General features: G+C 40.6%; 1 protein-coding gene across 9 annotated transcripts; it reads left to right on the top strand.

Annotated features, from left to right (window-relative positions):
* The first annotated feature begins 4,190 nt into the window (after window positions 1-4,190).
* POLE4 (DNA polymerase epsilon 4, accessory subunit) lies at window positions 4,191-12,541 on the top strand. Of its 9 annotated transcripts, none has more exons than XM_003734715.6 (4): window positions 4,191-4,455; window positions 4,906-4,990; window positions 5,667-5,708; window positions 12,299-12,541. In XM_003734715.6, the coding sequence occupies exons 1-4, from the start codon at window positions 4,228-4,230 to the stop codon at window positions 12,331-12,333; spliced, it is 390 nt and encodes a 129-aa protein (XP_003734763.4). In that variant the 5' UTR covers window positions 4,191-4,227; the 3' UTR covers window positions 12,334-12,541. The 9 variants fall into 9 exon arrangements, 6 of the variants coding, with proteins under 6 accessions (XP_003734763.4, XP_008978691.4, XP_078204551.1 ...); XM_008980443.4 differs by having other exon boundaries at window positions 12,216-12,541; XM_078348425.1 differs by having other exon boundaries at window positions 4,906-5,003.
* Window positions 12,542-13,022: the final 481 nt, after the last annotated feature.

Raw genomic sequence — 13,022 nt, 5'->3', positions numbered from 1 at the left:
ACGTAAACTTTGTGTGTGGCTTTTTTTGAGCTTTTCAACCTGTCTTCCTGTTTCCTCTGCCTTTTTTCCATGGAAACTAAAAAACTGTGAAACCTGATTTCCCTTTCTAACAACCTTAGTGCTGCTGAACACTCATAGGAAGTCCTGTCTCCATAAACTCTTGGTTAGTCATAGTCAGACTAGGGAGAGAAGGATGGGACTGGGTCAAGTTGGGAGACATTCAAGTGATGAGGAAAAAAAAAAAAAACCAATAAAACAAAAAAACACCAAGGGGGAGAAAAAGGAGAAAAGGAGGAAAGGCAAGGAACATATGAATTAGACAAAACTGGGAAGAAAAGGGGGTTGAAATGAGAATCCTCTGAAAGCCAAGTTGACTCAGCCCTTTCACGAAATCTTAACTCCTCCCGCTCCTGTCAGAGGTGTATGAACCAGAGCAATTCCATCTTGAATAGGAACCAGGCAAAATGAGGCTGAGACCTACTGGGCTGCGTTCCCAGATTGTTAAGGCATTCTTAGAATTCTGGTCACAGGATGAGATAGGAGATAGGAGGTCAACATAAGATACAAGTCATAAAGACCTTGCTGATAAAACAGGTTGCAGTAAAGAAGCTGGCTAAAACCCACCAAAATCAAGATGGCCAGGAGAGTGACCTCTGGTTGTCCTACTGCTACACTCCCACAAGTGCCATGACAGTTTACAAATGCTGGCAATATCAGGAAGTTACCCGATATGGTCTTAAAAGGGGAGGCATGAATAATCCACCCTTTGTTTAATATATAATCAAGAAATAACCATAAAAATGGGCAAGGCTGCTCTACCTATGGAATAGCCATTCTTTTATTCCTTTACTTTCCTAATAAACTCGCTTTCACTTTATGGACTCACCCTGAATTCTTTCTTGTGTGAGATTTAAGAACCCTCTCTTGGGGTCCTTAATCAGGACCCCTTTCTTGTAACATTTTTCTGGTGACCACGAAAGGGATTATAGTGACGAAACCCTTGACCCAAAGGCTAACTTTGGGTAAGTGGTAGGGTCGGGTAACACTCCCACCGTTGTCAACTGTCTTATGTTAATTCAGAATTTAGGCCAACTTAGTACTTAGCTACTTTGAGATTGCTGGATTACAGCTCTTGTGAAGTGTTCTCGTGCAATGTGACACAAGAATCTGGCCGTGCTTTTATGAATTTTGTGTGGAGCTTTCCATGAGCGAGTGAGAGAGTGTCCACAAATATAATCTGAAGGGAACTCTGGACTGAGGCCCTAATGGCAGCTCTGGTTCAATTTTCAGCAACTTATATCCTCTTCCGAAGATTTAAATTCTGGGGCAAGACTCTTATTCTGTTATAGTAGAGTGCCCCTGTGCTAACTCAGGGTTGGGGCTCAGAACATGATACCCCAAAGTATGGTACCTTAAAATACTGAGTACTTTGAACTGAAGAAAACTGGAAAGGTCTCAGAAGCAAGGTCTTTGTGAACTTCTCCTGTCCTGTCTCCTGCTGTAAGCAGTAGAAGTTATTCAAGTTACTGACAGTGAATTGCAGCAACCTCTATTCTTGTCTCTTCAGAAGAAAGTCATCGACTGAGGGGCACAAGGCAAAAGAAGAGACTGAGGCAAGTTTTAAAAGCAGGAGTGAAAATTCATTAAGCTTTAGAGCAAGAATGAAAGGAAGAAAAGTACATTGGGAAGAGGCCCAAGAGGGTGACTTGAAGGACAAGTGCAAGGTTTGACCTTTTGACTTGGAGTTTTATATGTTAGCATACTTCTGGGTCTTGCATCCCTTCTACCCTGATTCTTCCCAATGGTCTGCTAGCGCTGGGGAGGGGAGCATGTGCAGTGTATTTATTGGAGTTGTATGCATGCTCATCCAAGGCTTTCTTCCCTTTTTCAGTGGAATGCCCCCAGAAGGTCATATACCAGTTAAATTCCACCATTTTGCCTCTTAGTGTGCATGTGTGAGCCTGCTTGCCCAATTCCTGAGATCTCATCAGGAAGCTGCTGATCATCAGTTTCAGGGTTTTTCTATTTATAGGGAAACTGCCTTTCCCTGGCATTGACTGTGACCAATTACTTTAGAGAGGCAGTGTGAGCACTGCCTGACCATCACCTGATGGTTGCCTGACATTCCTGGTGGAGTGTGGGGGCTCTATCCTTCCCTGTTCGTGTCTGACTAGCTGCCCACTGTAACACCATCACTCTTTGCAGTGAGTCATGGAAACCAGAATTCCTCTTTCCCACCGCAGGTCATAGAAACTAGAACTCACCTTCTTCCAAGCAAGTTGTAAAACCTAGAAAGGTTATTCTCTGCCTTCTGCCTTGAAGACCCTTACTCCAGAAGAGTCCTGCCCTAATACCAGAAAAAATGCTACATAGAAAGGCCAAGAAGAGTATGAACAGACCAGCCTTGCTGGGTTTCCCCATTCAGTCTATTACCATTAGATCACCACCATTCCCTTTTGGCCCAATCACATCTCTTTTTATGACACAGGGTCTCTGTCGCCCAGGCTGGAGTGCAGTGATGCAATCATTGCTCACTGTAACCCCGAACTCCTAGGCTCAAACAACCCTCCCACCTCAGCCTCCCAAGTAGCTAGGACTATAGGATCGCCATGTCCAGCTAATTTTTTTTTTTTTTTTTTTTTTTTTTTTGTAGAAATGGGGTCTCCATCTGTTACCCAGGCTGGTCTCAAACTCCTGGGCTCAAGCTGTCCTCCCACCTTGGCCTCCCAAAGTGTGGGATTACAGGCATGACCCACTGTTCCAGGCCTCTAATCACATTTCCACACAGCTATTTGTGTGTTATGAGTGTCAGCTGTGAACCTTATAATGAGTAAAGGTGTCACACCTTTCTGCCCCTACACCAGTCAGAGTAAGGGGAGTGATTTCAGATGTCATTTAATTCAGCTTCATCTTGGCTTCACATTGTCGAGTGTGTGACTCAGTAACCACTCTGTGCCTTGTTTCAAATGTTTGAAAAACAAGGTTAAGGTTATTTTGTAAAGTAAGGTTACGATATATACCTCAATAGGGTATTATGAAAATTACAGAAGTGTGATTTACATAAACATAAAACACTTTGAATCATGCACATAGTAAATGCTCAAAAGTGTTCACTATTATTATGATTGATTGACTTAGATTAAACCTATTGTAAATATTAACTGTTCCTCTATGCTATCAGACCTCAAAGTGCAGTGTGGGGATTCATGAGGGTGGGAAATTTCTACAGACCCTTTTTAGGAATCCATGAAGTCAAAATTATTTTCTTAATACTACCAAGAGGTTGTCTTTTTTCATTCTCATTCTCTTAAGGAGATGCAGTACAGTTTTTCAGAGTTACCTGAGAAGAGCTAACGTTAACCACAGAAGTAGCTAGAGAGTCCAGTTCTCACATGAAATCTGACATTAGACTTTTCTTACCAGATTTATTTTTTAGTCACTTGTCATAAAAGTGCTATGTTAGCTTGTAATAAATTAGTGATTTTTAAATCAGTATTTTAAAACTTTGTTTTAATTCCAATATAGTAAGTATTGATATAACCCACAGAAAAAAGCTCCTTAGGCTCTTTAATCTTTAAGACCGTAAAGGGATCTTGAGGTCAAATTTGAGACCCAAAGCTGTGATGCAACCACTTTTTGAACAAACGTGGATGCCTCATCACAACTACATCTCTTCCAGCCTCCACATCTTTTTCTTGTTTCCTCTGCCTGGGCTGAATTTCTTCATTTCTGCCTGACAAACGTGTTACACCTCCTTCAAGAGCATCTATAACTGGTTATCCTTTAATTTGGTCCAGATTTTGCTGCCTTCTTGGTACCCTCTTCCCCAATGCTGGGCCCTCCAGGGAATGTCCGGGCCCCCCTCGGACACGTGCCCACGAGGATGAACACTCTTGAGTTGACGGAGGCTCTCTGGAGAGCCCGGTCTAGACTTCTCCCCTTACCAGCCCCGCACAGGCACCAAGGCCAGTGCCTGGGCTCCTCAGGCCCAATGGGACGAGAGGGTGGCCGGTAGCGTCAACAAAGTCCACAGCAGCCCAGGGGTGGCCAGGCGCGCGGGAAGAGCTAGAGCCCGGTCCCCGCCCACCGGGATTCCCGGGAGGGCCCTGCGCATAGGGGAGGAGCCGCGCGCCAACACAGGGTGTGGCCTCCAGCCCGCGCGGGAAAGGGCCTGCGCCGCATGCGCGCGCGCAGTCGGCGGCCGCGCGCAGTACGCTCAGGGCCGGGATGGCGGCGGCGGCGGCGGCGGCGGCGGCGGCTTCAGGAAGCGGGACTCCCCGAGAGGAGGACGGACCCGCTGGGGAGGCAGCGGCCTCGCAGCCCCCAGCCCCAACGACGGCGCCTGGGGCACGTCTCTCGAGGCTGCCTCTGGCGCGAGTAAAGGCCTTGGTGAAGGCGGACCCTGACGTGACGCTAGCGGGACAGGAAGCCATCTTCATCCTGGCACGAGCAGCGGTGCGGCTGCAGCGGGAGGGCACGCGGGGTGGGGGAGGGGAGCGCGGGCGGGGCCTCAGGGTATTCCGGGGGCGGGGCTTAGGGCGGCGTGGGCAAGGTTTTGAGATGTGGGCGTGGACCCGGAAGGCGGAGGGAAGAAGTCGGGAACCTAAGCGAGTTGTATGTTTTGTTAACACTCCTCCCTCATGTTGAGGACCCGGATAGTGAGTGACTTTAATTTGTATCTCCAGGGTCTCATACAGAACTTGTAGGAGTCTATAGTGAATGAGGGAGAATACTGGGAAGAGGGTAGTGGAATCCACCTTTAAGTCCTGGACAATCTTAACTTCCAGAACATTTTCTTGCCCCTGAGCCATTCTTCTCCCTTTCTGCCCCAACTCACAAACTGGAGCCCTCACCTCCTCAGTGTGCTAGAACCCATTACTAAAACTCTGCTTTTTTGCTATACAGGAGCTATTTGTGGAGACCATTGCAAAAGATGCCTACTGCTGCGCTCAGCAGGGAAAAAGGAAAACCCTTCAGAGGAGAGACTTGGGTAGAGTGACACTGTGTGTCTGGGGACAGACAAGGGAGAGCTGGGCTGGTTTCCCCTTGCACAGATTGAGAAGACATCACTCTGATCTGAGAGGCGTCTCAGCGTCTCTCCCCATGATGGTTTCTGTTGGCCACAATGCCAGGAAACCCTGCCTATAGAGTCTGTCTGCTTGGGGTGGTGGGACAGAGTGTGAAGGCGTCTGGGGTTGCCAAAGCTGACTGGATCCCTTCATACTTTCCGCCAAATTGTACCTGAAAAAGATATTTATTTTTCACTTGCAACTGGGGATTTGATTTCTGACTCTTGTCTGGCTGGTAACTCTGACCTGTGTAAGATTTTATAGACCGTATTCTCAGGCTCCCTGCGTGTATTGCCACATTCTTCTCTGATGACTTTCAGAGCAAAGTGAATAAATAATATAGGGTTAATTTAGGAACCTCCCAGCCCCCTGCATTGAATGGATTTGCCTATGCTTTTCTTAATCTTCTAGAGAGACAGCTAATATATATAAGAGTTGCTGGTAGTGTAGATATGGATATCAAGGCATCAAGGGACGTATCTTATAAATGTGCTCATTTGCCCAAAGACTTATGCCCTTCACTGCAGATTGTGCTGTTTTGGGACTGACGTCAGCATGGCTGGAATTAGTCAGGTGTTCCTTTACGTTATGTTTCAGATAATGCAATAGAAGCTGTGGATGAATTTGCTTTTTTGGAAGGTGAGTTCTCTCTCAGTGGGCAGTCATTTCTACCTGTCTTTTGCATGTTGATGTGAAATTGAAAACCTTATAAAACGGATGCCTGGTTCTTGTTTTTGTAGGGATAATTCTTTCTCCATACTTGCTATTAGGATAGAAAAAAGTAAGTTGCTAAACTTAATGAGGTTCGGTTTTTCTCCCTTGGGGAATTAAAACTTCTACCTGAAAATTGCTAACCATAAAGAAATAGGAGGGAATATTAAGATCCCAGTGAAGTTAAATGAATTCAAAAATTTGATTCCTACCTTGGTCGCCATCCCTAGCTATCAAGCTTGCCCCTCTTATCGTGTTAGAGATCAGAAACAATTGTCAACATTTGAAGTGTCACTGCCTGTTCCTTTTTCTTCAACAATCTGTGTGAAGTGATTATTTTGCTGCAGTAAGACTTGTACTTGTCTGTATTTATTTCTTTTTAGGAATCATGGATTAACTTGTGTACTAACTAAATTTTGTCTTTTTTTTTTTTTTGAGACAGAGTCTTGCTCTGTCACTCAGGCTGGAGTGCAGTGGCACAATCTTGGCTCACTACAACCTCCGTCCTCCAGGTTCAAGCAATTCTCTGCCTCAGCCTCCTAAGTAGCTGGGATTACAGGCACCTGCCACCATGCCCTGCTAATTTTTGTATTTTTAGTAGAGACAGGGTTTCACCATCTTGGCCAGGCTGGTCTTGAACTCCTGACCTTGTGATCCCCTCCCCATTCCCCCCCCCCCCCGCCGCAAAGTGCTGGGATTACAGGCGTGAGCTACCGTGCCTGGCCAGTTTTGTCATTAAAATAGCAAATATTTGAAATATCTCATTTGAGCTACCTTGCCTCAGAGCTATTTCTGCTACTTAATTCTTAGATCAGCTTACTCTTCACTACACGTATATAGTCAAGTGTTGCATAGTAACTTTTTGGTCAGCTATGGACTGTGCACATGAGGGTGGCCCCATCAGGTTATAATGAAGCTGAAAAATTCCTGTTGCCCAGTGAGTCACAACATCCTAATTAAATACGTTATCTTTTCTATGTTTAGATAAATACACTTACCATCATGTTACAGTTGCCTACAGTATTCAGTATTGTAACATGCTGTTCAAGTTTGTAGCCTGAGAGCAATAGGTACACCCAGTAGTGTAGGTGTGTAATAGGCTATACTGTTTAGGTTTGTGTAGGTATATTCTATGGTGTTCACACAGTGGTGGGATCGCCTAAAGATGTGATGCATCTTTCTCAGAATGTATCCTTGTTGTTAAGCAACACGTGACTGTATTTTGATTGAATAGCTTAGCAAAAGCCATGTACCCTCAGTTCATTCTCCCAGGGTGTTCTCATTACCTCCTCCAAGCCTTATTACTTTCATAAGTCTCTTGATTTTTTCCACTGTTTTTTACTCCTTTGTTCTGCATCTCCATATCAACTTAGGCCCCTGGTCATTTTGATAGATATTTTTTAAATGTCTTATTAGATACATTGCCATGGCCAGCTTCATGCCTAGACTATTGAGCATTCTTTTAATTTGAAGATTTTTCTTCAGCCTCTCCACCTACTCATTTTTCTTAAAATTAACTTTTGTTAGTTGCTCACCTAAGTCAGGCACTCCTTGTGACAGACTTTCTGTAAGTTCTCCAGTCAAAAATGTTTGGAGCCTGCTTTACCTCTTCATGTTTAATGACCAGCTTTTCAAAGACATGAGTGATATGATCAGATTTGTATTTTAAATACACAGCATTGCTGCTCTGGGGTACTAGGAGGGACTAGGAATAGAAGTGGGGAGATCTTATGTAGTTTTCCTCTCTAGCCTCTCACAGCATAGTGCTTGGCTTTGATTTTTAATAAATGGCCATTTACTGAATGGTTGCTGTGTGCATTTTCATCCTCATTTATCTCTGTAATTGAATCCCTCTGCTCTATCCTACATTGATAGATGTGAATGTTAGCCATCATAGCACCTGTGGGTTCAGTCTGCATTATATTTTGTTGTACTTGGTAAAATAAATGTTCTACGTCCTTAGATGTGTATGGTTTAAGTAAAAACTTTTTAAATTTTTTATAAGCAATATAGATTCATGTTTAAAAATCAAATAGTTACCTAATGGCTTACAATGAAGTACAGCTGCTGCTGTCCACCCTGTGTGTTTTGAGCTTTTCTGGTGGTTATGTTTATTTCTAACTAATATGCTTACCCATTGATTTGTCAGTTGTAGATGGTATGTGTTGACTTCCTGCTGTGATAAATGAAAATTTGGCTAACCTGTAGAACCCCATAAATCCCCTCCTCACTTTCTGATTTTTGGTAATTGTATCAATAGTTTTAGTTTCTTTACCTTTGCAGTTTGTATAACATACTAGAATGTCTTTGGTGGTGATTGTGTCCAACTTTTAATGTATTTCTTGACTCCCCAGTTTGTAAAGTATGACTGTTAGTGAACGTATCCCTTTTCCCTCTTTAGTTCACATGTAGCTCTCAGATTGCGTTGTCTATACTGGTACTTTGACGTTGTGAAAGCTAATAACATTTATATCTTATCACAGTTAAATCTTCCATGCTTTATCTCTGGTTGATTGTGGAAGTTGAAAATGAAGACTGTGAACAGTCTTTCTCTACCCTCCCTCTGTCCCTTAATTCCACATTCAGGTTCCTTCCTTGCAAACAACAGTTACTAGTTTTCTTGTGTAATCTGGATATTTTATACAAATATGTTTATATATATATTCTTTTTCTAAGTCTTATGAAATACAACACATGTAAAGTGTGTGCTGTAAATGTAAAGTCAATAAATGATAAAATGAACACCTTTGTAACCACCATGTAGGCCAAGAGATAGGCTATTGTCGGCCCCCAGAAGTCCCACATGTATTCATTCTTCATCATACCTCTTCTCCCCTTTCCGACATTACTGCGTCCTAACTTTTTTGGTTATTACTTACTTCCTTTTCTTTATAGTTTACTATATAAGTATGCATCCTGAACACTAAGGTTTAGTTTTGTTTTTTTGAACTCTCTGAAAATGGAACCAAACCATAAGCATTCGCTGGTCAGCATCTGTCACACAACTGTTTTCTTTAAGTTAACAGATTTACGAGATTCATCTGTGTGATTGCACGTAACTCGTTTGTTCATGTTCCTTGCTGCATAACACTACCACCGTTGAACTATTTTAATGTTGATATTTGGGAGACCTTTTTTTCCCTATTATAAACAGTTTGCCATGAATAGTCTTGTACATGTTTCTCTAGGGTGAATGTATATGTATGTATAAAATATATAATGCTGCTGGGACCTAGGATATATAGGGTATTCATATCACCATCGTTGGCAAGTACTGCTGAACTTCCTGTATTCCAATTCACATTCCTACCAGCAGTGCATGGTAATTCCCATTGCTCCTCATTCTTACCCGTACTTGGTATTGCCAGAGTGTGATTTTTGACAGGCTGGTATTGAAGGTAAGTGATAGTCGCATTGTGGTGTTAATTCATATTGCCCCGATCATGGGTGACATTGAACATCTTTTCATAATCATGTCCAGTTTTTTTGAGGGATGTCTCCTATTTTTCTGTTAGGTATTTTCATTTTTTTCTTACTGATTTATAACAATGCTTGGTGTATTTTATTTCATTTTTATTTTTAATTTTTTTTTTTGAGATCGAGTCTTGCTTTGTCACCCAGGCTGGAGTGCAGTGGCTCGATCTCTGCTCACTACAGCTCCCTCTCCCAGGTTCAAGAGATTCTCAAATAGCTGGGACTACAGGCATGCACCACCACACATGGCTAATTTTAGCATTTTTTTGGTAGAGACAGGGTTTCACTGTGTTGGCCAGACTGGGAACTCCTGACCTCAAGTGATCCATCTGCCACTACCTCCCAAAGTGCTGGGATTACAGACAGGCATGAGCCACCATGCCCAGCTGTGCTTGCTATATTTTAGATATTAATCGTTTTTAGTATATGGGAAATATCTTTTCCTGCTGTTTTACACCTTAAAAAGGTTGTCTTTTGATAAGCATTAAAAGATAAAGGTAGTCAAATGTTTCAATTATTTTCTTTATAACTAGTGCTATTTGTATCCATTTTAGAAAATTTTCCCTACTCTGTGGTCATGAAGACATTCTCTTATATGCTAAAATCTTTATAGTTTTGTCTTTCTTAACAGTGGTGTTGAATTTCTGTATATTGGGTTGGGGGTCCAGTCTCATCTGTTTCTTCATAATTAGATTTCCACTTGTTCATAACATCTCACTGCTTTGCGTGCTGCCTTTTTTAGCAATCAAGACTGTTTCTGGCCTTTCTCTTCTATTCCATTCATCTATTTGTATCTCTTTTGCATTGATGGGTATTCTCACATCAGTATTACACTGTCTCAGTTATGGTAGCTTTATCTGAGAGAGAAAATCATCCCACCTGGTTTTTTCTAAGTATCTTCGCTGTTTTTGAGTCTTTGCATTTTCATGTACATTTTAGAATCTGTCAAATTCCACAAAAAGGGATATTAATTGAGATTGTATTGAATTTATAAATTACTTTGGGGGAGAAACGGTATCTTTAAAATAGTGAACCTTTCAGTTCATAAATACAGTCTACTTTTCCATTTATTAATATTTAGTTTTTAATAAAATATTTTACCTGAAGAAATCTTGACATATTTTGTTAAATGTTGTTCTCTAAATACTTACTATTTTTCATGCTATTGTTAATGGTATCTTTCTAAGGAAAATTTTATTTTCTAAATATTGCAGTATTTAGAAATATAATTGATTTTATATGTTAATTTTGTACCTAGCATCTTGCTTAGCTCCTATTTTTAGTTTTTTTACTTAAAAATTTTGTTTTAATTCAGTTCTTACTAATTTTAATGATGTATCTGTTGATTTTTGAATTTAGTTAATTACCTAATAGTATATCATCTGCCAAAAATAATTTTGTGAAATTCTTTCCAATCCTTATCTTTATATTTGTTTTTTTCTTGCCCTACTGAACTGGCTAGAATCTCTAGTACAGTGTTGCATGGAAATGGTAAGAACAGGCATTTTGACTTCCAAGGAAAAGCTTTCAGTATTTTCTTAGTAATTGTACTCACTGTAGGTTTTATGTAGATTTTTTAAACAGATTATGCATGTTGCATCTCTGTTTATAAGAGAGTTTAGTATTTTTTTCATACTGTAACTTCATACAATTTATTGGCAATTATACGCTCTTTATCTTTTTTTTGTTTTTTGTTTTTTGAGACGGAGTCTCACTCTGTTCCCCAGGCTGGAGTGCAGTGGCACAATTTCAGCTCATTGCAACCTCTGCATCTTGGGTTCAAATGATCCTCCTGCCTCAGCCTCCTGAGTAACTGCAATTACAGGCTCACACCACCACACCCAGCTAATTTTTGCATTTTTAGTAGAGGTGGGGTTTTGCCATGTTGGCCACACTAGTCTTGAACTCCTGACTTCTGGTGATCCATCTGCCTCTGCCTCCCAAAGTGTTGAGATTACAGGAGTGAGCTATCGCACCTTGCCCACTTTTTATCTTATCTATTCTCTGGAAAACTTTTTGTAAGATTGGAATTATTTTGTTTTGGACTAATTGGTGGAATTCAGTGATGCTGTTAGAGGGGTTGCAATGCCAAATTTGATTATTGTATAGTTTAGATTTTCTGTGTTCTTACTGAATTTCTTCTGTCTGCTTATTTTACCAATTTTGAAGAGTTGTGTGTTAAAAGTCTGCTATGATTATGGACTATTTCTTCTTACATTTCTGGGTCTGTCATTATATATTATGAAACCATGTGATTAGATTTATACAAATTTAATATTGTTACATATTATTGGTGATTGAGCCTTTTATATTTGTAAATTGGCTATTATTTCTAACTGTGCTTTGTGGCCTAAAGTCTATTTTATTTAATAATATTAAAGCTTATCAGCTTTCTTTAGTTGGTATTTGCATGGTATGTGTTTTTGTAAATTTTTAATTTTTATCTTTCCATGTATTTGTGAACAGGATTTAACTGGATTATTTTCCTAAATTCAGACAGTCTTTAACTGGAGCACATAGTTCATTTATGTTTAATGTAATTGGTCATATCTATGAATTTGAATCTATTGTTTTAGTTTGTCCTGCTTTCTATATTCTTGTTTTATATAATGTATTATTTCCTTTCATTTTTGACCTTTTTTTAGATTATTATTTGATTTTTTTATCAGCTTGGAAATTAAATATTTCTATTCTTTTAGTGATTACTCTATCAGTTAACTATGTAAGTCCTTAATTTATCAAAGCCTAGTCAGTACCTTTCCCCTCATTCTCAACAAAATTGAGATCTCAGAATCCATTAACTCAGTTTTCAAATTCCTTGTCCCCTAATTTATATGCTGTTATTGTCATGTATTTTTGGTTTGTCTTTGTCAGAAGACTGGGCATTAAGTTTGCCCAGTTTGTTACACTAACCCAGCTCCTGAGGTCTCCTGTTGTACTCATTGCTCTTTGTATGTTTAGGTACTTTGGATTGATTGCTGAGTGGGACAGTTTTGTGAGCCTTCATCAGTTTTGTTCAGCCTTCAGTTCACCCCTCTCTACAGGCCTCAGCTTTGAAGAACGGAGTCTTTGCACTTAAACATACTCTTCCTGTGCTGCCGTCACCTACGCTGGGATAAGCAGAGATCTCATCAATTAGCTTTTCTCTGCAAGGTCTTCCACTACTTCTGTCTTCCATGTCAAGCCTGGATGCAGCTGCTGCTGCTTGGAGCAGAGATGAATAAATGTTCTGCATAAGTGGCTTACTGAATGATGAGGACCAGAATAAAGGTTTTTGATCAGCTTTAGTCTAGTGTGCTTTATAATCTTGGCCTTTGTTCTTGCCCTGTGACTGGAGAGCCACCATACCTGGTCACAGACCGTCCTGATCTTTCCTGCCAGCCATTCTAACCTGCAGTCTTTTCATTAATTTTGTTCTCTTACTTTTCCAGCACATCACCAGAAAGTGGTTCCAGAATTTATGGAACACCACTTGCCCTCAGGAGTTCAAATAAATATGGTCCTAGTTTGAGCCAGTTAATGTTTTTGTTAAGTTTTATTGACATATAATCCACATACCCTGTATTTCACCAATTTAAAGTGTACTATTTAGAGGTATTTAGTATATTCACAAGTGTATACACCAATCACCACAGTCCATTTTAGAACATTTTCATATGAATGGAATCATATAATAATGTGGTCTATTGCGTTTGGCTTTTTTCACTTTGATAATGTTTTTAAGTCTTATCCATGCTCTAGCATGTACCAGTACCTCATTTTTAAAAA

This window comes from Callithrix jacchus, chromosome 14 (genome assembly GCF_049354715.1).
Source record: "Callithrix jacchus isolate 240 chromosome 14, calJac240_pri, whole genome shotgun sequence".
Lineage (NCBI taxonomy): Eukaryota > Metazoa > Chordata > Mammalia > Primates > Cebidae > Callithrix > Callithrix jacchus.
Note: the sequence above shows the minus strand (reverse complement) of the source record. Positions and strands in the feature narration are given on the sequence as shown.